The following is a 20,787-nucleotide window of genomic DNA, read 5'->3' as shown; positions in this document are numbered from 1 at the left end:
GGGGGGGGGGGGGGGGGGGGGGGGGTTCATATAACCAAATCACATGAACAATTCTATCATCACTTGCCATAAGTTGTATAGAAAATTTTCACTTTTGTCCCTTTTTGTCCCTTATTTATTTTACATGTTAGAAATTTGGTCTCTTAATTATAAAAAAACATACGGATTATTTGATATAGTAATTATCTCCTCAACTGTGATAGTACAATTTAATAAGCGTGTATGATACGGTAAATTATATAAGAAACAAAGACCTTGCGTATATACCACGTAAAAATATAGATGGAGAACAAATATTATTACTAGTCCAAGTACAATTGTTATATTGTAAGGTCAAATATAATGAGTGCGAAAAAAATAGTTGACTAAATATGCTAAAACAACTCTATAAAATACAATAACAAGTTATTAATACAAATATGTGAGATAGTTTTAAAACATAACATAACATATTTATTGAATTCAAATATATTAATGCCATGATGATACTTTATAAATAGGTCACTGTGGTTGGCTTGGCAAACGACGTAACAATGCATGCACTTAGGCAACTACAATAGCCTAAGACTATTCTCATCTCATAAATTTTACAAATTGCAAGATGATGTGACATATTTTTGTGTAAAATATATATATTTTTTGTTTATTTTTGCTGCTTACATGTCTTGCAAACTTTATTTTTTAAATAACTTGTAATGGACCTCACAAATGAATAAGGTATTAAAAAAAATCATTTTTTTTTTATTGTTGTTCTTTTTTTTTTTTGAGAAAATTTTATTGTTCTTCTTCTAAACTTTTTTTTTTTTAATAAATTGAAAATTAATTGAGCAACCTTCTAACCCATCAATAAATATCACTATAAATCATTAAAAAGTAAAGTTATTATTTAGTCATCAACTAATGATTAAACTAGACCCATCATTTTGAATTCCATTGCTTAATGAAAATTCTGTGATATTTTGAATTCCAAATTTTTTACAAGCAGTTTGTCTTGTCCCCGCTCCACAAACCGGGTCCCACCACTGCCTCTTCAAACTACACCGCTCAAACCACCACGCGCTCCCATTCCACCCCGCAGGCAATTCGACGACTCTCCTCTTCCACGTGACCGCCACTCTCCCCACCCGCGATTGGTCATTTCGCGACCCCGAAGCGTGAAACTCAAATTAGACAACCCACCCTCCAAGCTCAGTCATATCTCTGTGCATTTTTGAAAACGTATCGTCGCCTCCTCTCAACCCTCCGTACCAGACTCGCCGGCGATCGGCGGAGCGACCTGAATCAAACAATTCAACGGCGTTGCTCTCCTCCACTCCTCGCGTTTTCGAATTATTTATGCGAGTTTGTCGCGGCATATCTATAGGTTTATATATATATTGAGCTTGCGTGCGCGCGCGAATAGAATAGATATTTTGATAGGTTGCAATGTCGGAGGACGAGAAATTATTGAAGGAGGCGAAGAAGCTGCCGTGGGAGGACCGGCTGACTCATAAGAATTGGAAGGTTAGAAATGACGCCAACATCGACCTCGCGGAGCTGTGCGGCTCTATCACGGATCCCAAGGACCCTCGCCTACGTGAATTCGGTGGGTTTAGCCATAATCATATGATATCAGATCTGCTTTCGCAATTTGTGATCATTTTCTGTGGATTATACGCCATGAGTGTACGTATGTGGGTGGATATACCTTAATTTTTTGAATTTTTTTGCTGGAAATGTATGCTAGGACATTTTTTCAAAAAGGCCGTGGCGGATTCTAATGCGCCGGTGCAAGAGAAGGCACTTGAGTCGCTATTAGCTTACTTAAAAGCTGCCGATGCTGATGTTGGAAGGTAATGCAAATTTATTTTTGAATTATGTATTGGTGTGTGAATTGGAAATGTGATTGATCGAAGTGTTTGTTGGGTGGATAGGTATGCAAAGGAAATATGTGATGCAGTTGTAGCAAAATGCTTGACGGGTAGGCCAAAGACAGTAGAGAAGGCACAGGCTGTGTTTTTGCTTTGGGTAGAATTGGAAGCAGTTGAGGCATTCCTGGTAAGTGTCACTAATCACTATATTGTACCTAACCGTTCTCTTTGCTTAATTCGAGCTGCTTTGAAATTTGCAAAGCTGAATGAAACCCTTTGAAGAGCTCAATTGTTTGTTCAAACTGTTTCCTTAATGGCCACATTCCTGCTCCAAATAAACTTTCAATCCTTTTTTTTTTTGCAAGCTTGTAACTTTTATTTAGCTGAATCACTATTTAATATTTAGGGTGATAAATATCTTTGCACCTTGAAAGTGAGAATTTAGCATGTTGTAATATTCTTTGCCAACCCTGTTTGGCTGCATTCTAAGACTAGCTTTGCAGCTAAGAATATTTTTTGAGAAAATTTGAAGTCAAAATTTTCAGTAAGAGAGTGTGTGTACTACTAAATCAAGATCTGTTTTGGGCTTTGAAATCTCTCTTCAGTGATAAAATCATGACACAGATTATTAGCTAATGTAGTATCAGCATGTTGATCCTTGTTAGGAAAAATTGAGATAGATGCCCTACGCCAATTTTTTTTTTTTTTGCTGTCTGTTGAACAAGATCCATAATTTATAAAAATTTTCCTTTGAAGTTTTCTTATCCATTTTAGAGAGGTGCCAAATGCAAAAGTTATAATACTGTCTTGGTTATCATTCGTTTTCACCCCTTTGCGTTTTAACCTTATTCTAGTTCTTAATTTGCATAGAGGAGCTGATAATACTTGTTCAGCTGTTTCACCTATATGGTCTTACAAACTTTCACCTAGTTTACAAAGATGTGAAAGTGACTTGGTATCAAGGTTGTAAAAGGCGCTAGGCTCTCATCGGGCGGTGGATGGGCCCCTAGGCAGGTGCCTAAGTATATAAAATAATAATTTTTTTTGCCTTTTATTTATTTTAGGCTTTAATATAAAAGCATTAAAGACCTTTCATTTACTTTAGGCTTCATTGCCAAAGCATAAAAGACTTTTCATTTACGGAGTACTTTAAAGTAAGCATAGAAACCTTTCATTTACTTCAGGCATAAATACTAAAGCATAAAAAGTAGACTCTAGGCACATAAATAAAAAAAAAGTTTTTGCCTTTCATTTATTTAGGCTATCAAAGCAAAAAAAATAAAAAAATAAAAAAATAAAAATCCTGACAATGCAAAAAAACTCAGTTGACCCGACTGAGTTGGGCGCTGAGGGTGCCTAGCCCCAAAATCCCCTCGGCCTAGGGGCACCTAGGCAGCAGCCTAGGCCGACCTTTACAACAGTGCTTGGTATGCTAAATTTTGGTGTAATAAAAGATTAAAAGGAGATTAGGTTAGTTATACCAACTTCTTCAGTAGCTTCTAAGCTACATATGTAGCCTTTTGCTTCCAATATTGTTTTTTGTCCCATGTAAGGGTAATTGTTAGTACTAATTACACATTTGATGAATATGCAATACAAATTTTATGAATTGATTCATCAGAAATGATATTTGTCACAAGGATACAAGAACAATACGAGGATATCATATTGCTAGTCTCTCTCTCTACATTTTCAAATTCTAATTATTTTTCATTATGAAATCACTGCCGTACAGGAGATGATGTCCCTTTTGGTAAATCATTCATTTTGAATACTCTCTTTAATATAAGTATTTATTATGTCAATTTAGTAATTCTATATATTTATAATTAACAATATTTCATCCTCGGAGGATATTGATTATGAGAGGTTTGATTAGAGTTTAAAAGACCTGTGAATAAAATGATGTGAAGATTCTAGGAAGGTAGAATATTCAATATTTCCAAAGATAACTAAATTAAAATCTGGAGATGGTTTTGGCGTGAATTATTATATTATGATTGAATTTGATATGTAGTTTGGAACCTTTTAATTGGCTCATGTTAGGAAACCTAATTGGATGATGTACCAAATATTATTTTAATTATTTAATATTGGCAAGGAATTGATTATTGCATAGTAATTGATCTCTGTAGACTGCAACTTTTTTGCAGTGAATGAACTTGAAATGAAGGCCTCAATTTCATGTTTTCTTTTTTGCTATGCGCTTCTTCATAATTTTTCGTGGCTGCCATTAGTATTTGCTCAATGCTTTCTATATATTAGTATATTTCTAAAGCATGGAATTGCTTGTGATATTTTTTGATTATTCTTTGTTTTTGAAATTTAGATTGCTATTACGCTTTACAAGTATTTGTTTTTCTGTAGGATGCAATGGAGAAAGCGATTAAAAATAAAGTTGCCAAAGCTGTTGTTCCTGCAGTAGATGTTATGTTTCAGGCCTTAAGGTCCACTGAAAACTGGCCTTCTGTACATTTTGTTGTTAATTATTGGTGCTTTGAAGTATTGTAACATTTATCCAAAATAATGAACAGTGAATTTGGGGCGAAGATTGTACCACCAAAGAGAATATTGAAGATGCTTCCTGAATTGTTTGACCATCAGGATCAGAATGTTCGAGCTTGTGCTAAGGGGCTTACACTGGAACTTTGTCGATGGATTGGCAAAGATCCTGTGAAATCAATACTTTTTGAGAAAATGCGTGACACTATGGTATGTTGATTGCCTAATTGTTTATGTTATTGTTTTGCTAGATGCTTACTTTTGTTGTGGAATCTTAAAACACTTCCTTTTATGACATTTTAAGAAAAAAGAATTGGAGGCTGAACTTGTTAATGTCACTGCATCTGCTAAGCCAACTAGGAAAATAAGGTATTATTTCGGCTTACTACTTGGGGTTTTGTTTTTGTTATTTTTTTTGTTTTGTTTTGTTTTGTGTTGTTTTGTTTTGTTTTGTTTTTGTTTTTTGCTTTTAATTTATCAATGTCTTTCTTTTTCCCTTTCTTGTTTTTTTTTTTTTTTTGAGAGGCTTATAATAACCTTGGCTTGATGGTTGTTAGATCTGAACAAGACAAGGAGCCAGAACAGGGTGCCGTTCCTGAGGTAGCTGGCTCTGGCCATTCTGAAGAATCTGTTGCAGAAAGTATGTAAATTGTTCTGATGTTCCTTGGCTAGTTAGTGTGGTTATGATGCTTGCTTGAAACTAGAATGAGCAACCTTGAAGCTTGTAGTGGGAGCCTGTAATGTAGAATATGTCTGGTCCTGACATGCACTGCCTTTTGTTTTTGGGCAGTTCCGCAGGAGATAGATGAGTATGAGCTTGTAGATCCGGTTGATATTTTGACTCCTCTTGAGAAGTCGGGTTTTTGGGAAGGAGTGGTAGGTGCACTGTTTTCCCAATTGTTTAACTCCACTACCTATTATTTTAACCTTTTAATGTTTTTACCCCTTTTTTGTGTTACTGAGGGACAATCCTTGCCAATGAATTATTTTGTTTTCTAGAAAGCTGCCAAATGGTTGGAAAGAAAGGAAGCTGTTGCTGAGTTAACTAAACTTGCTTCAACAAAGAAAATAGCACCGGGTGACTTTTCTGAAATTTGTCGGATGCTGAAGAAGGTCTCTACCTAACAAAATTGATTTAATCACAATGTCTTGTGTTTAGGATCCTCTGTTGCTAGATAAGGAATTCAAGACTATATTAGTGCTTCTATTTCTTATCCTGATTATTGATTATTGATTTTTTCATTTGACTAGTACCTTTGCCTTACTATTATTTTTATATGGCTATTCTGGTTTACCAAGTAATATTGCAATTTGTTGATGTTGCAGCTGATTGTAGATGTAAACATTGCTGTAGCAGTTGAAGCCATCCAAGCAATTGGAAATCTTGCTAGGGGATTGAGAACCCATTTTACAGCGGGCTCTCGCTTGTTGTTGCCTGTTTTACTGGTAAGTCAGCATTCTAGTTTCCATTTTGTTAAGTTCTGTGGATGTATGCTTTGTTCTTTTCATTGTATTTATTATTATTGTTGTTGTTGTTGTTGTTGTTGTTATTGTTACTGTTGGGCTTTTATGCTAGTGAGGTTCATTATTTCTTTTGAACAATAGGGTTGTTGTGTCATGTTAAAGTTGTCTTTCATTTTCCCAAACCTTTGAGAGCTTCTTAGATTCACTATTTTAGTATTTTCTCAGGTTAAATGGCCATGGAAGTCTTTTTATTTATTTATTTTTATTTTTTATTTATTTATTTTATTTTTTATATTTCATGTCATACTTTTTCTGAGGATTTTTGATCATCTAGTGTTTTCTGGCCAGTCATCCTTGGTACTTTTTCTTGCTGGTTGCTTCTGTTAGTTGCAGTAGATATTTTGCAATGTATGTGATTCACAGGTCATTTTGATTTTGTTGTATTTAAAATGTCTTCTGTTGTATAAAAGAGGATCAGAAAGTATACTTCTTAAAGAAAAGGGATCTGAAAGTGGACCAAGTGGTCCTTGCTTTTCCTTGTTTATGTTTGCAAACATATCATAAATGGGGTGTTTGTAAACTTATTGTCCCTAATATACACTGGAATTGCTTTTCTATCATGTTATTATTTTCAAAAAGTCCTTATTCCCTTTTGTTATTAGAGCAAATGGAGCATTTGTGTTTGTGTTGAGAGGAGTGGAGAGAAATTATGGTACAATAGAATGTGCCTTAAATGGTGCGAAACTTTTGGTTACGTGGGTGTTATTCATTGAGTGTGATGACTTTCATCCATGATCAAATTTCATTTTTTTTTTTGAGTTTTGTTTGTAAAAAAATTAATATTTTTTAAACAGGAAAAGTTGAAAGAGAAAAAGCCTGCTATGATGGATTCACTTACGCAGACGCTCCAGGCAATCTACAAATCAGGGTGTTTAAATCTTGCAGACATTGTTGAAGGCAAGGGGTTTTTTATTTTTAAAATAATAAATAATAAATAATAAATAATAAATATATATAAAACCTTTGCTAGTTGCTTTTAATGAACTGCTAAGCTACTAATAAAAAATTGAGGAAAGTTAGTGACTTAGTTCAGAAATTTGTTGCATTACATTTTATATCTAAGATGGGCATATTCTTTCCAAGTATGGTTGATATAAACGATGCTGCATTCCCATGTTCTGTGTTATAATAATCCTCAACCATTGCGTAAGTTATTTATTCTTTCCTGGTTGGTAGTTGGTACTATTTTATGCAAAACCCCTTTTGTGTTCTTGTAGGAGAGTATGTCTTGCATCTCTTACTTGAAAAACCATCTTACATTATTGCTTATTTTAAATTATTTTCTCAATTTTAGGAAGAAAAGTTTTCCTCTTTGTTTGGATGATTGAAATAAAGTATTGAAACACGAGTGGATTTATTATCTTAAATCTGCATTCTCGTCCCTTGAAAAGTTAAGAAAGATGATATGAGCAATCAAGTCCATCTGCATGTACCAATCACCTTTCCCATTCAAAGTGGGGGCAATAAAACATATTGACTTGTAGGAGACTAGGAGTAGGATTTACCTGTCCCCCCACAACATTTCCGTTGCATTGATTATATGATTTTATCAATTCTTGATTTAAATTCTGTCTGAACATATTATATATTGTTGCAGATATTAAGACGGCTACGAAAAATAAAGTTCCACTAGTTCGATCTTTGACATTAAATTGGGTTACATTTTGCATTGAAACGAGCAGCAAGGCTGTTATTGTCAAAGTACAGAAGGAATATGTTGCCATTTCTATGGAGGTATGGTAATTGCTTTAATTTTTTATATAGTTATTGATAATATTGATGTTTTAGTTAATTGTTTTCGCTTTTTTATGATGCATGGCATTTTTTCAAATGTCTCTGGATTTCTATCAACTCAAGTTTTATTAGGAATTTATGCCATATTGTTGTTAAAGAAAGGATTTGATTAATAGTTCTGCTTAGAAGATGTATTATCTGTTTACAATGATGTTCATGTTTTTAGGTTTGGATTCCTTATTTGGTATATGACACTGGATAATGGTATCAGAATTTCTGGAAAACATTGCTGAGTTTGAATATTGTTATTTCCAATTTAAAATATAGTATTGGATTAGTTGTGTGTGTTTGTGTGTGTAAGAATGTGATATTTATCCTTTTTGACATCATGTTACACATTCAATTGGTTTTGATAGTGCCTAAATGATGGAACACCTGAGGTTAGAGATGCTGCATTTTCAACTTTGGCAGCTATTGCTAAGGTATGTTTAATGCGAAGGCAGTTCTCTATCAATTTTCTTTCTATTGGTCCACAATTGTCTTTTTATGTAATAATGTTTTTCTCATTGTAGTTGGTTGGTATGAGACCACTAGAGAAGTCAATTGAGAAACTTGATGATGTTAGAAAGAAGAAGCTTTCTGAAATGATTACAGGGTCTGGTGGTGGTGAATCTACTGTCACAGGTTTGAAATTCCCAAGTGATTTTCATTTCATTATGCCCAATGTATTTCAATTTGCTTATTCTGACTCTCTCTCCCCTTATTTGCTATAGAAGTTACAGGTGCAGCACCATCATCTAGGGCAAGTGTACCTTTGTCAGAGGTAGTCTCTTTTCTAATCAGTTATTGCTTCTTTTGATAATTTATCATGTAGTAACAGATAAATAAATTGGAAATTGTAATGAATTTAATCTTGATATGGAACTGAAATTATACAAATTATGAAATATTTCATCTTGGAAATTTTAAAATGTCTTATTTATTGGTTTGTGTGGCACTAAGTCTATCTTTCAGTATTAAATATTCATCATATATTGGCATTATTTTTCTTTCCAAGTGCCTTTTTCTTACCCGAGTCCCATCAAGCCAAAATATTGGCATTATGATTTGGTTCTTTTTTCATTGTTTTGCTGGATGTTTCTTGGCAATTGGGCTTGTTAAAGATCTTTTATATTGTCATTATTTTCTGGTAATCTTCTTTTTTAGGAATGTATATGCAACTAGGTTTGAATAAAAATCTAGTGGCTTTTTCTGTCTGATTTTTAGGCTTCAGATGGTTCATTTGTTAGACGTTCAGCAGCTAGCATGCTGAGTGGAAAAAAACCTCTTCAGGCAGCTGTAAGTTATACTTTATGACATGCACTCTCTTCTAAAACAAAAGGTCAAAACATCAATGTGAAAGGCTTGTTCTGTATGTTCTTATTTTTAATTTTATTTTATTTTAACAGCCTGCTAATAAGAAAGCAGCACCTTCAAAATCTGGTGCAACTAAAAAGGTAGAGGGAGGTGGGCAATCAAAAACTTCCAAGCCTGTGGAAATTGAAGATGTTGAGGTGAATAGCTAATATTTTTATTTTTTTATTTTTATTTTTATTTTAATACCAGTGTTCGATATCTATATGGTTAATTTTCTGACATTTTTATTTTGTATAGCCTGCAGAGATGAGTCTTGAAGAGATCGAAAGCAAATTGGGTTTTCTTATACAAGCAGAGATAATATCACAATTGAAGAGTTCAGCGTGGAAAGAGAGGCTTGAAGGTTCTATTTCATATACCCTAAAAATTTGTTGTGCTTACCAATCTTATTTCGTTTCTTCCATATTATCTTCAAAACTATTATGCTTTATGGAACTTGAAAAGTGTTCAAATTTAATTTGAAAGTTGTTTGAATTTGTCTTTCTCTTTGCAGCTATTGTGTCATTTAAAGAAAAAGTTGAAGCACTACCAGAACTTGATATGTCTGTAGAGCTTTTAATTCGTTTGCTATCCGCTGTTCCGGGATGGAGTGAAAAAAATGTTCAGGTGCCACTTTTTTCTAATGTTTTCCTTAGTTTTGCAAAATAATCAATCTTCAGATTCTCATGCGCATGTGAATTGGCTAAAGGCCATCTAATCACTCTCTCTGGCGAAAAGTGCAGGTCCAGCAGCAGGTTATTGATGTTATTACCCACATTGCCTCAAAAGCATCAAAGCTTCCAAAAAAATGTGTCGTGCTATGCCTTCAAGGTCACTTTAATTTATTTCTCTTCCATTCCCACTCTCTTATTTGCTTCTGCCAAATTTGCTGTGCTTTTTGTCTTCGTATTGCTAAACTATGCATGTGGTGTTACAGGCATTGCTGAAAGAGTAGCTGATATTAAAACTCGTGCTCAAGCCATGAAATGCCTCACTAGTTTCTGTGAAGCTGTGGGTCCAGGATTTGTTTTTGAGAGGGTATGTACCATTTAACTTACATGCATTGGTACTGTTGTGCTTAATGGCTTTAGATGCAAATTAATTTGTGCTTGTGCAAACCAACTTCAGAAAATTTTCTTCCTTGATTCAACATGTAATGTTTGCTATGTTGGCATCCAAGAATATTGACATCTGCATGGTCTTAATCTTTAAACTATGTGATAATGTGATATGCTTGTGTGGTGGGAGTGTGCTCTGCATTATTTGAATTTGCTAATTTCTTAATTTTAATTTATTTTAGCTTTATAAAATTCTGAAAGAGCATAAGAATCCTAAAGTTCTTAGTGAAGGCATACTATGGATGGTCACAGCAGTTGATGATTTTGGCGTCTCTTCTCTAAAACTTAAGGTGATCTTACCCTGCCTACTATACTCTATTTGGTCAACCTGTGCATTGATTACAAACCAATTTGGATGTTTTGTTTCTAATTGTATTTGCATTGCCAGGATTTAATTGATTTTTGCAAGGAAATTGGTTTGCAATCCAGTGCTGCTGCCACACGGAATGCTACCATAAAACTTATTGGGACTTTACACAAATTTGTTGGTCCAGGTGACATGTCTGCTTCTGAAACTTCTGAATGCTTTGAGCATCTTGCTGAGGCTAAAATGGACTTTCCCTTTGTGCAGATATCAAGGGATTCCTGTCAGATGTAAAACCTGCTCTTCTTAGTGCTCTCGATGCAGAATGTGAAAAGAATCCATTTGAGGTTTGGTCTAGTTTAACTTTCTTTCTTCTTAACTTGATTTTGTTATGTAATATTGTAACTTGGTTTGTTTGCAGGGTGCTTCTGCTGCCCCAAAGAGGACAGTGAAGACATCAGATCCCATATCAGTGTCTAGTGGTGGGCTAGATAGTCTGCCTCGTGAAGACATTAGTGGCAAGATTACACCTGCCTTGCTAAAGGGCTTTGAAAGTTCAGATTGGAAGGTAGTCTATTAGGTTTTGTTTTGTTTTGTTTGTTTGTTTTTTTTTTTTTTTTTTGTTTTTCTTTTTTTGTTTTTTGTTTTTTTTGGAATAATTCATTCACTATGTACTCTTTTCTTGCTCCAGATCCGTCAAGAATCTATTGAAAGTGTAAATAAGATCTTGGAAGAGGCCAATAGACGAATTCAACCTTCTGGAACTGGTAGGGTAGTCATGCCAATATGTAAGGTGATTGTTATTATATAATTGTAAAACTTCGTTTTGAATGCTGTTTGTATGTGGATTGGTATTTGTAGGAGAGCTGTTTGGTGCTCTTAGAGGCCGACTGCTTGACAGCAACAAGAATCTAGTTATGGCAACATTGTCTACTTTTGGTAGTGTTGCATCTGCAATGGGACCTGCAGTTGAGAAATCAAGCAAGGTATACCTTCCTACAAATTTTCTTCTTTCTTTTGCCCTTACCTCTCTGTCATTTTAGTTATTAAATTAATTCACGTTGTGTTTTCTTTTGCAGGGAGTTCTCACAGACATTTTAAAATGTCTTGGTGATAATAAAAAGCACATGAGAGAGTGTACTTTGAGTACACTCGATTCTTGGGTAGCTGCTGTTCATCTCGATAAAATGGTGACCACAATTTTCTTAATGTTTTATATGTTTTACCAATGGTTTGTTACCTTCATGACAATTATGTTCTTTCTAGATACCTTATATCACCGCTGCATTAATTGATTCAAAAATGGGTGCTGAGGGGCGAAAGGATCTTTTTGACTGGTTGTCCAGACAACTTGGTGGATTGAAACAATTTCCTGACGCTGTGCATCTTCTAAAACCTGCTGCATTTGCTATGACGGTATCCCGCTAAAACTAATAATCACATCATTATATAATTTCCCAATTCCTTCTGTGTAACCTAAGATTCTAAATGAGATTTTGTTGTCTCTTTATAGGATAAATCAGCTGATGTTCGTAAAGCTGCAGAAGTTTTCTTTGCTGAAATATTAAGAATTTGTGGACATGAAATGGTACAGAGCTGCAAATGTTTTCAATCTCCTCTTCATTGTTCTTTTTATTTATCCATTTTATTTATTTGCAATTTTTTCCGGGTTTGCTTTGTTGTCCTGTGTAGGTGACCAAAAACTTGAGAGATATTCAGGGACCTGCTTTAGCAATTGTTATTGAACGGCTCAAACCTTTTGGGGCTCCGCATGGTGTCTTTCAATTCCCTGATAAGTCTATTCTTATTTTCCCTGTCTGTTATCTTTTCTTGGTTCTGATTTGCTTGTTTGTATTCAGACACAATTGAATCTGGAATAACAATTTCAACTGGGACAACAACCAAAACCAGTTCGAAGATTGGAAAGCCTAGCGGTCCTGGTGACCATGCTTCTCGACAAGGAAGCAGAGTTCGATCTTCAGTATGTTTTAGATGCTTAACTGCCATGTTCACACATATATGCATGTATGTTTGTATATTGACTATTATATTTTTGTACAGAGAGTTCTTTCGACAAAGAGCTCAAGGCAAGAGTCCAATGTGGCTATTCAGGACATCTCTATCCTGTCACAAGCTTTGATAAATGTCAAGGACTCAAACAAGGTAGAACAGAGGGGACATAATGAGTCAGGAACATACTTTATACTTAATATGATATTGATTGCTTAAATTTGATACCAGGATGAGAGAGAGAGAATAGTTGTTCGCCGATTCAAATTTGAGGAGCTACGACTTGAGCAGATTCAAGATCTTGAGGTCTGTAGTTGTTGAATGCTTATTTTCAGATTCATGTTTAATTCATTTCTGAGTTTTAATATTCAAGTCTTTGCTGTTTCTCTATTTACAGAGTGATTTGATGAAGTACCTAAGGGAAGATTTCCATAAGAGGCTTTTAAGTACAGACTTCAAGAAGCAAGTTGATGGGATTGAAATGCTACAGAAGGTATGTTTTGTTGCAATTTCTTGTATTGCCACAGATTTTTGAAATGGACCTTTTTTAACATCTTACCCTTCATATTTTCAGGCACTTCATTCCATTGGGAAGGAAATAATTGCAATTCTTGACATTGTTTTACGATGGTTTGTCTTGAGATTCTGTGAATCTAACACATCATGCTTATTGAAGGTTATATCTCTTTTTTATACTACATAAATCTTTTTTCCTGGTTTGACATTGTTTGAACTTTATGACTAAGTAATTCAGATTATTTTCTGCGTTTTTCCTTCATCTTTTTCATTGTTTTTGTTCTTTCATGTAATATTTCTTCCATAATTCTGATAGGTGCTGGAATTTCTTCCAGAGCTTTTTGACATGTTAAAGAATGAAGGCTACACCATGACAGAAGCTGAAGCTGCCATTTTTCTTCCTTGCTTGGTTGAGAAGGTCCTTTTGATCTTTCCATTAAATAAAGTTTATTGGCTTTCGCCTTTCGTGATGGTTATACTTTTTTGTGTGTGTGTGTGTGTGTGTAAAGAAAGAACCTAAAAAAAGAAGTGATAAAATTATAGATGTGTGAAATATTATGGAGCAAAATCTGGAGTGTTTCCTGGAGTGTTTCCAGGGGTGTAGTTAGTGTATTTTTTTCAGGAAAAGTGTCCCCATTTGTCTCCATCCTTAGATGTATATATATGTAATCAGTGTGTAGTGAATCAATAAGTGAAATATATACAACATACTCTTATTTCAGAAGATGAATGGGCTTCTAAATATCTTTTTCAATTTAATTGTTTAAATTTTAAAAGTACTGACATTTTATATGATTATTTTTTTACCCTTACAGTCTGGACATAACATTGAAAAAGTTAGAGAGAAAATGCGGGTGCTAATGAAGAAAATTATTTACACATACTCTGCATCAAAGACTTTTCCCTATATTTTGGAGGGTCTGCGTTCTAGAAACAATCGAACTCGGATAGAGTGTGTAGACCTTGTTGGCTTCTTGCTTGACAACCATGGCGCTGAGGCAAATTCTATATAATATTTTTTTTTAAAATAATAAATTTCTTTTAAATTAAATTTTGACTGAAATTAGCTCTTCTTTTTATTAACACTATCTTGTCACTGACAGATTAGTGGACAGTTAAAATCCTTGCAAATTGTTGCAAGTTTGACTGCAGAGCGGGATGGTGAACTTCGGAAAGCTGCTTTAAATACTATGGCTACTGGTTACAAAATACTAGGTGTGCTTCTTTTTGACCTTAATGCTTGCTTTTATTTGACATTTTTGCATCTTCAAATGAAGCAGAGGGAATGAACTTCCAAAAGAACCCTTTTGTATCTTGTTCTGTATTTTGTTCACAAGTCTTTCATACCTACTGTTATCTATTGTATTATCATTTTTATTTTAATTCTCTTCTGTGAATATGTATTAGGTGTTGTATCTTGGTACCTTGTTTTCTATTTTGTTCACAAGTCTTTCATGCATACTGTTATGTATTATTATTCTCATTTGAATTCTGTTCTGTGAATATGTATTAGGTGATGACATTTGGAGATATGTGGGAAAGATAACAGAGGCTCAGAGAAGCATGTTAGATGATAGATTTAAATGGAAGGTTGGTTAATCTCTTTGCTGTATTGTGTTCCCCTCCCCCAATGCCTATTAGCAGTCTATAAATGGGGTTTCCTGTAGCCTACCAGTCTCTGTATAAATTAATATTTTCAGGCTCGAGAGATGGATAAAAGAAAGGAGGGCAAGCCTGGGGAAGCAAGGGCTGCTTTAAGGCGCTCGGTGCGAGATAATGGGTATGTATTTGTTATGAATGCTTCAATTTCCAGCGTTATGTACTGACATATTTTGTTAACAAGATTATATGTGTTACTTCTTTATCAGAGTGATATATTGCACTTCAGTAATTAGAACAAACTGAAATTCTGTTTCAGGTGTTTGAAAATTTACATGTTTAATTTTGGATATTTAGGTCTGATTTGGCAGAACCAAGTGGTGAAGTTTTCAAGTCCTCTGGTCCAATCTTCAATAGGTATGAACTCCCCTCAAATGTGTGTTGGGGGTGGAGGAGGTTGGCTTCTCAGGGATATTGTTTTAAATAGCTGTATGTATGGATATTGTTTTAACCTCCCATTTTCTAAATCAGTGATAATTATAACCAAACTGAGCATCCAAAAGGAAGGCATGAGGTTCCTTTGGAGAGGCATCAAGTGCCTTTACCAGCTTCTGCTGCAAATGGCCCCACAGACTGGAATGAAGCTCTGGATATTATAGTTTATGGTTCACCAGAACAGGTTTGTTTTGATGATTTTGTATGTTTTTTTAACCTTCTGTATAATTCTAGGTTTTTAATGATGTCTTGGGAATTTATTTTCTATCTTCACGTTATATAACAATTGGACTGCACCCTGTGTTTGCAGAATTAGATAGAACAGATAACAGAAATCATGAGTTTGACCTATTGATGCATTTAACACCCCACTAAATTTAAAGGCTGTGTACTGTTTAAGAGTGAATTCAACAAACTTGAGGGTGCCACCCATAGTCCTAAGATTGCACAGCAGGAAATAGGCAGCTTGCAAATCACAATTTAGGCACTAAACTAGACAAGATTTTACTAGAAGTCAATCAAATAAAGAAAATTAATAGGAGTCTTTCCACAAGTATGAAAAAAAAAGATCTTTGAATTTTCACTTTCTGGTTTAGCGATCATCTTGTTTTTTATCCCACTATGAACTCTTTATGAACGGAATTTTGGCAAGAATTGAAGTTGTCCTATTCCCAATCTTCAAGGCCTCTATGAAAATTGAGAATCCAAAAAATCTCCCAATTTAAAGGTGAATAAATGAGATACCACGTTTGCTTGACTGATCTTGAATGATACAAAACAGGGCAGAAATGTAACTTGTAAGGGTGCAATCTGTGCACCAACATCTTCCCAAATTTAATTCTTTGACCATTTACCTACTTTCAAATGAATAAATTAGACCAACTGATCCTGACCTTGCACATCTTAGATAACAGATCAGCAAATGAATTCAAGAAGGGCTTGATTAAAGAGATGAAGCTTTTTAATACATCAACCCCTTTGTGATTAGGCTGCTTAAGATTTGATACAAATTACTAGGAAAAAATCGTACTTGTGTATTCAAAGACAACAAAATTAGACATTAAGTTAGAAATGGTTCAGGTAATAAGGTGTTTTAGCTATTCACTGATATTGAATAATATGTTCCTTAACTAAAAGCTTGAGCTTTTAGTGGAATGCGCATTTATTATTTCATATATATTTATATATCTTCAACTTGCCTCCTTACAATATGGGCCAAACACATTAATGATTATGCATGAGTTTTATTTTGCATTTATACTCGATAATTGCATTATCAAGCAACAAGATAGTGTACAATGAGGCTACCATTAGACTCCACACCTAGGTGTTGCCTATATTTTGATTTTGTAAAGGTCAATGAATAATGTTGTAATTTGGAAATTTGATATTTTTTGCAGTCCATTGAAGGAATGAAAGTCGTATGCCATGAATTGCTGATGGCTATGAATGACCCTGAGGGCAGTGGAATGGATGAAATTCTAAAGGATGCTGATAGGCTTGTATTGTGCTTAGCAAATAAGGTGAGCGATGCTTTAATTAGCATTTTACTTAACTGCATCTTTCATTTTGGGACTAACACTTGTATCTTGCCTTTGGTTGGTGTTTTCTGCAGGTTGGCAAGACTTTTGAGTTCAGCCTGATGGGTGCCTCGTCTAGGTCTTGTAAATATGTACTCAATACACTTATGCAGGCAAAGCTTCTCCTACTCTCCATTGATATTTCTTCAACTTTTCTGGAGGGAAAATTGCATTCTTTGGAATTATCTGTGTATCATAAACTGATATCATCTTCTGTTTTTATCCCCCTTTCTACAGACATTTCAAATTAAACCTCTCGCTTACACAGTCAAGGAAAGCACCCTTGATATTCTCATTACTGAGCTTTTGCTTTGGCTTCTGGATGAAAGAGTTCCCCATATGGATGATGGAAGTCAACTTCTGAAAGCCTTGAATGTTCTGATGCTTAAGATCTTGGTACAGTTGATATTGAAAATATAATACATATGTGCCTGGCTACTGCCTGTGTTATATCTATGAGTATCTTTTTCTGGCTGATTCATTTTCTGCATTTTCTGTTCTTCTTACTACTAGTGGTCACTCGTTGTAGGATAATGCTGATCGAACTTCATCGTTTGTTGTGCTTATTAATCTCTTACGGCCACTGAACCCATCAAGGTGGCCATCTCCAGTAACACATGATTCCCTTGCTATTAGAAACCAGAAGTTCTCAGATTTGGTCGTGAAATGTCTTATCAAACTTACAAAGGTAATGCTTTTTACTTGTAATTTTTTTGAGGAGTTATAGGTCCTGATTATGGTCTGTCATTCTTTCCAGTAATATTACTCAGCCTTATATTTATACTGGATCACACAGAATATCCTGACGAAGCTGGAAATTTTCAAAATAGGGTGTGCTGTCTTGATTATAATTTACTTTTAACTGGAGCATAATACAAGTTTTACAACTATAACCTGCTGTCATGTTTTGTGATCTTCATGGATGATGCTTTTGCAGTACTTTTTGTGTAATTTGGTCCATTAACATATTTACCAACCAGTAAGAAATTGATGAACTTTTAAGTTTTTGAAAACACATGATTCTATAGGCATGTAATGGGCTGCAAAATGTGCTACACATTAGGGCAAACCCTAGGGTTTCTATATTTCTTATGCTTCTCAAATTTGTTCCTCGGATATTGGGATCTTGTCACCACTCTTAATTCTTTATTAATATTGCTTTCATGTAGTTTTAGTCATTCTCTACATTCATAAATGAAATGAAGTTGGATTAGGCATAGTTTAAAAAATTAGAAGGTTAGGTACAACCTTTATATTTCACTGTTGATGTGATATTGTGATTACTATTATATGCTAGGTGCTTCAAAGTACTATTCATGATGTGGATCTTGATCGGGTCCTCCAAAGCATCCACATATACCTACAAGAACTTGGCATGGAAGAAATCCGCAGAAGGTAACTGTGATTATCTCTAATATGCTGCATGTCCTGTCTTGTTAATTGAGATTCTTCTTGTATTCATCATTAAATTGCTGGTCATTTTGGACTAATTGAATACCTTCCCTTGCTGCTTCCTTTTAACTTTCTGATTGTGCAAAGAGCTGGAGCGGATGACAAACCACTGCGAATGGTAAAAACTGTTCTGCATGAACTTGTTAAGCTCCGTGGAACTTCCATAAAGGGTCATCTTTCTATGGTACCAATTGACATGCAACCACCGCCTATTATTCTTGCGTACATTGATCTTAATCTTCAGGTTGTCACTTTTCAGCATTCCTTTGTTCTTCTAGAACTGTCACCTATGCACTTTTCTAATTGAATTTACCTTGACAGACATTGGCAGCTGCAAGAATGTTGACTCCCTCTGTACCCGGCCAGAATCATTGGGGTGATTCTGCTGCAAACAATCCCACACCTGCAACCCATTCTGCTGATGCACAACTGAAGGTATTATTTTGTACACTTGTGTTGTCTTTTGATTGCATATGCTACATTTTACTCCTTTTTTCATATTCTTATGTCCTGATATCCGTGTTTTCTCATTTTTCCATATATATTCTGTATTCTGCAACTTTTCTAAAACCATTTCTGTTGCTCTTTATGCCCCTTGCAGCTAGAATTGGCTGCTATATTCAAGAAGATTGGGGATAAACAGACCTGCAGCATTGGTCTCTACGAGTTATATAGAATCACACAATTATATCCCAAAGTAATTGCTGCTGCACTCATTATGCAAGAGTGTTTTTAAAAAAATTTATTTGGATCTATTTTTAAGTATTCCTTTAAACTTGTTGTGGGTGATATACAATCATGCTAAGGTTTTTCCATATGATTCAGGTTGACATATTTGCTCAGCTGCAGAATGCCAGTGAAGCGTTCCGAACTTATATTAGAGATGGTTTAGCTCAGGTTGGTATTGAATTTTTGGTTACACCCAATGTCATCATACTTTTCTAATTTGTGGATACTGCAGATGGAGAAGAATGCAGCAGCAGGAAGAACACCTTCTAGCGTTCCTATATCAACGCCTCCACCTGTAGTGCTAAATGTATCTTCCCCAAAATTTAGCCCTGTATTTCCTGTAAATACAAACCCTCTGGGTGATTCAAAATCCATAAACTCCAAATCAGAACCCACTAACTTCAGTCTACCGCCATCTTATGTCGAGGAAAGAACTAATAATGTAGTGCTTTCATCAGAGTTGCACCTGCAACCAGGAGAACACAGAATCGAAAAATTTCCCTCTGCAGGTATACTTGTGCTACTTTTATCCTTTGATATTGCTCTTGTTTCACCTTCTAGTGGATAGATAATGAGTTATGCCCACCTCAGTGTCTAGTGGAACTTTAGATGCTATAAGGGAAAGAATGAAGAGCATCCAATTGGCAGCAGCTGCCGGAAACCCAGATCCCGGAAACAGACCATTAATGGCCATGAATGGGAACTTCGGCCATGGACTCTCGAATCAACTTCCTTCAGCCGCTGAACATACTATCAGTGGAAATCCCCAGCAGAGCGGGGTTCTACCCATGGATGAAAAGGCCCTCTCTGGGCTTCAGGCTCGCATGGAGAGGCTAAAAAACGGCTCTCTCGAACCACTTTAGGAAAGAAAAGGATAAAACAGAGCTTCATAGTTCATACGATGAGATCTTCAAATCCCCCCATGGTGTGTTCATCTTAATTTTGCAGCATAGGCTAATGCTTCAGTGTGCTATATACCCATCCTCGATTGGGTTACTTTTGTATATAATGTAGGTTTATCATTTTTTGTTGCTACTACCATTATCAAAATCCTTTCAGGGATTTCTCTGATAATCCCAGTTTTGTTCAATGTATCAAATAGTTGGCGTGGCTCTCATATTTTGTTAGAAACAAATGTATGATTATAGTAAAACATCCAAATATTTTATATTAAAGGAAAACCATGTTTTTCAACACTTTTTTAAGTATCTCTGCTTATATTAAATTCTATCCTTTTGTATGGGAAGATAATTTCAAATATTTTGTATGGAGTGATAATTGAGGAGGAAGCAAATGTGATGTCGAAAACCAACCGCACTAGGGGAATGACCAGTAAAACACAGACAGAAGCAGGAAGAATACAAAGTCCTCATAAAATAATTGAGGATATATAGAGATATATACAAACACACACATACACATACACATATATGTCGAAACAGATGGTGTATGCCCATATCCACAAGAATCTTCCATCATGTCTAGTCATCCCTACCCAGCTGGACTAGACCCCATGCATTGTCTAACATACCTGTCAAATCCACTTCATTCTTGGACATCCTCCTTTGTTGATCTCTCAGTGTCTCTATGCACTGTGCACTCACAAATATAAATGCTTGTGTGTGTGTGTGTGGAGTTTAAGGTTTCACCTAACGTAGATTAACCTCATTTTCAAAACATTTTACATGGTTCTAATCTCATTTGGTCCAGCCCCAATTGATGTATGATATTCATTTATGGGGTTTGATAAGACGTGACTGGAGTGGTAGTTGCATACACGTTCATATGAAATTAATTGAATGTTTGTACAGATTGGATGACAACTCATCATGACTTCTCCTACATAGATCTTCAAAGTGTTCAAAAACCTTCTCCTACATAGATCTTCAAAGTGTTCAAAAACCCTTAAGAGGGCTTGGACTTGCTACTCTTTGCCAATATTACTAGTGTTTCCCTTCCCAGATTCGTGTATCTTATTC

The 20,787-nt window shown here is 35.1% G+C and overlaps 1 protein-coding gene across 1 annotated transcript; it reads left to right on the top strand.

The window, feature by feature from the left end:
* Nucleotides 1-1,196: 1,196 nt before the first annotated feature.
* LOC116032164 (protein MOR1-like) lies at nt 1,197-20,004 on the top strand. Its single transcript, XM_031274597.1, has 54 exons — nt 1,197-1,585; nt 1,727-1,832; nt 1,914-2,037; nt 4,218-4,297; nt 4,385-4,562; nt 4,657-4,721; nt 4,910-4,992; nt 5,143-5,228; nt 5,352-5,465; nt 5,679-5,798; nt 6,671-6,773; nt 7,474-7,610; nt 8,027-8,092; nt 8,183-8,294; nt 8,384-8,433; nt 8,877-8,948; nt 9,059-9,163; nt 9,264-9,369; nt 9,520-9,632; nt 9,749-9,836; nt 9,943-10,043; nt 10,306-10,413; nt 10,512-10,617; nt 10,695-10,774; nt 10,849-10,995; nt 11,119-11,194; nt 11,289-11,413; nt 11,507-11,617; nt 11,694-11,843; nt 11,941-12,015; nt 12,120-12,201; nt 12,287-12,408; nt 12,489-12,590; nt 12,669-12,743; nt 12,835-12,930; nt 13,012-13,113; nt 13,270-13,371; nt 13,769-13,951; nt 14,057-14,168; nt 14,467-14,543; nt 14,654-14,733; nt 14,910-14,969; nt 15,084-15,231; nt 16,448-16,570; nt 16,663-16,740; nt 16,865-17,023; nt 17,157-17,315; nt 17,925-18,022; nt 18,167-18,323; nt 18,401-18,514; nt 18,681-18,776; nt 18,905-18,976; nt 19,041-19,317; nt 19,400-20,004. The coding sequence occupies exons 1-54, from the start codon at nt 1,426-1,428 to the stop codon at nt 19,669-19,671; spliced, it is 6,093 nt and encodes a 2,030-aa protein (XP_031130457.1). The 5' UTR covers nt 1,197-1,425; the 3' UTR covers nt 19,672-20,004.
* The last annotated feature ends 783 nt before the right edge of the window (nt 20,005-20,787 follow it).

This window comes from Ipomoea triloba, chromosome 10 (assembly GCF_003576645.1).
Source record: "Ipomoea triloba cultivar NCNSP0323 chromosome 10, ASM357664v1".
NCBI classification, from domain to species: domain Eukaryota; kingdom Viridiplantae; phylum Streptophyta; class Magnoliopsida; order Solanales; family Convolvulaceae; genus Ipomoea; species Ipomoea triloba.
The sequence above is the reverse complement of the archived record's forward strand: the minus strand, read 5'-3'. Positions and strand labels throughout refer to the sequence as shown.

Excerpts from the sequence above, each read along its gene's own strand:
- LOC116032164 (XM_031274597.1), top strand. The coding sequence starts at position 1,426 with ATGTCGGAGGACGAGAAATTATTGAAGGAGGCGAAGAAGCTGCCGTGG. Across the intron at positions 2,038-4,217 it reads AAGCAGTTGAGGCATTCCTG|GATGCAATGGAGAAAGCGAT; the intron begins GTAAGTGTCACT and ends GTTTTTCTGTAG. Across the intron at positions 13,372-13,768 it reads TTCCTTGCTTGGTTGAGAAG|TCTGGACATAACATTGAAAA; the intron begins GTCCTTTTGATC and ends TTACCCTTACAG.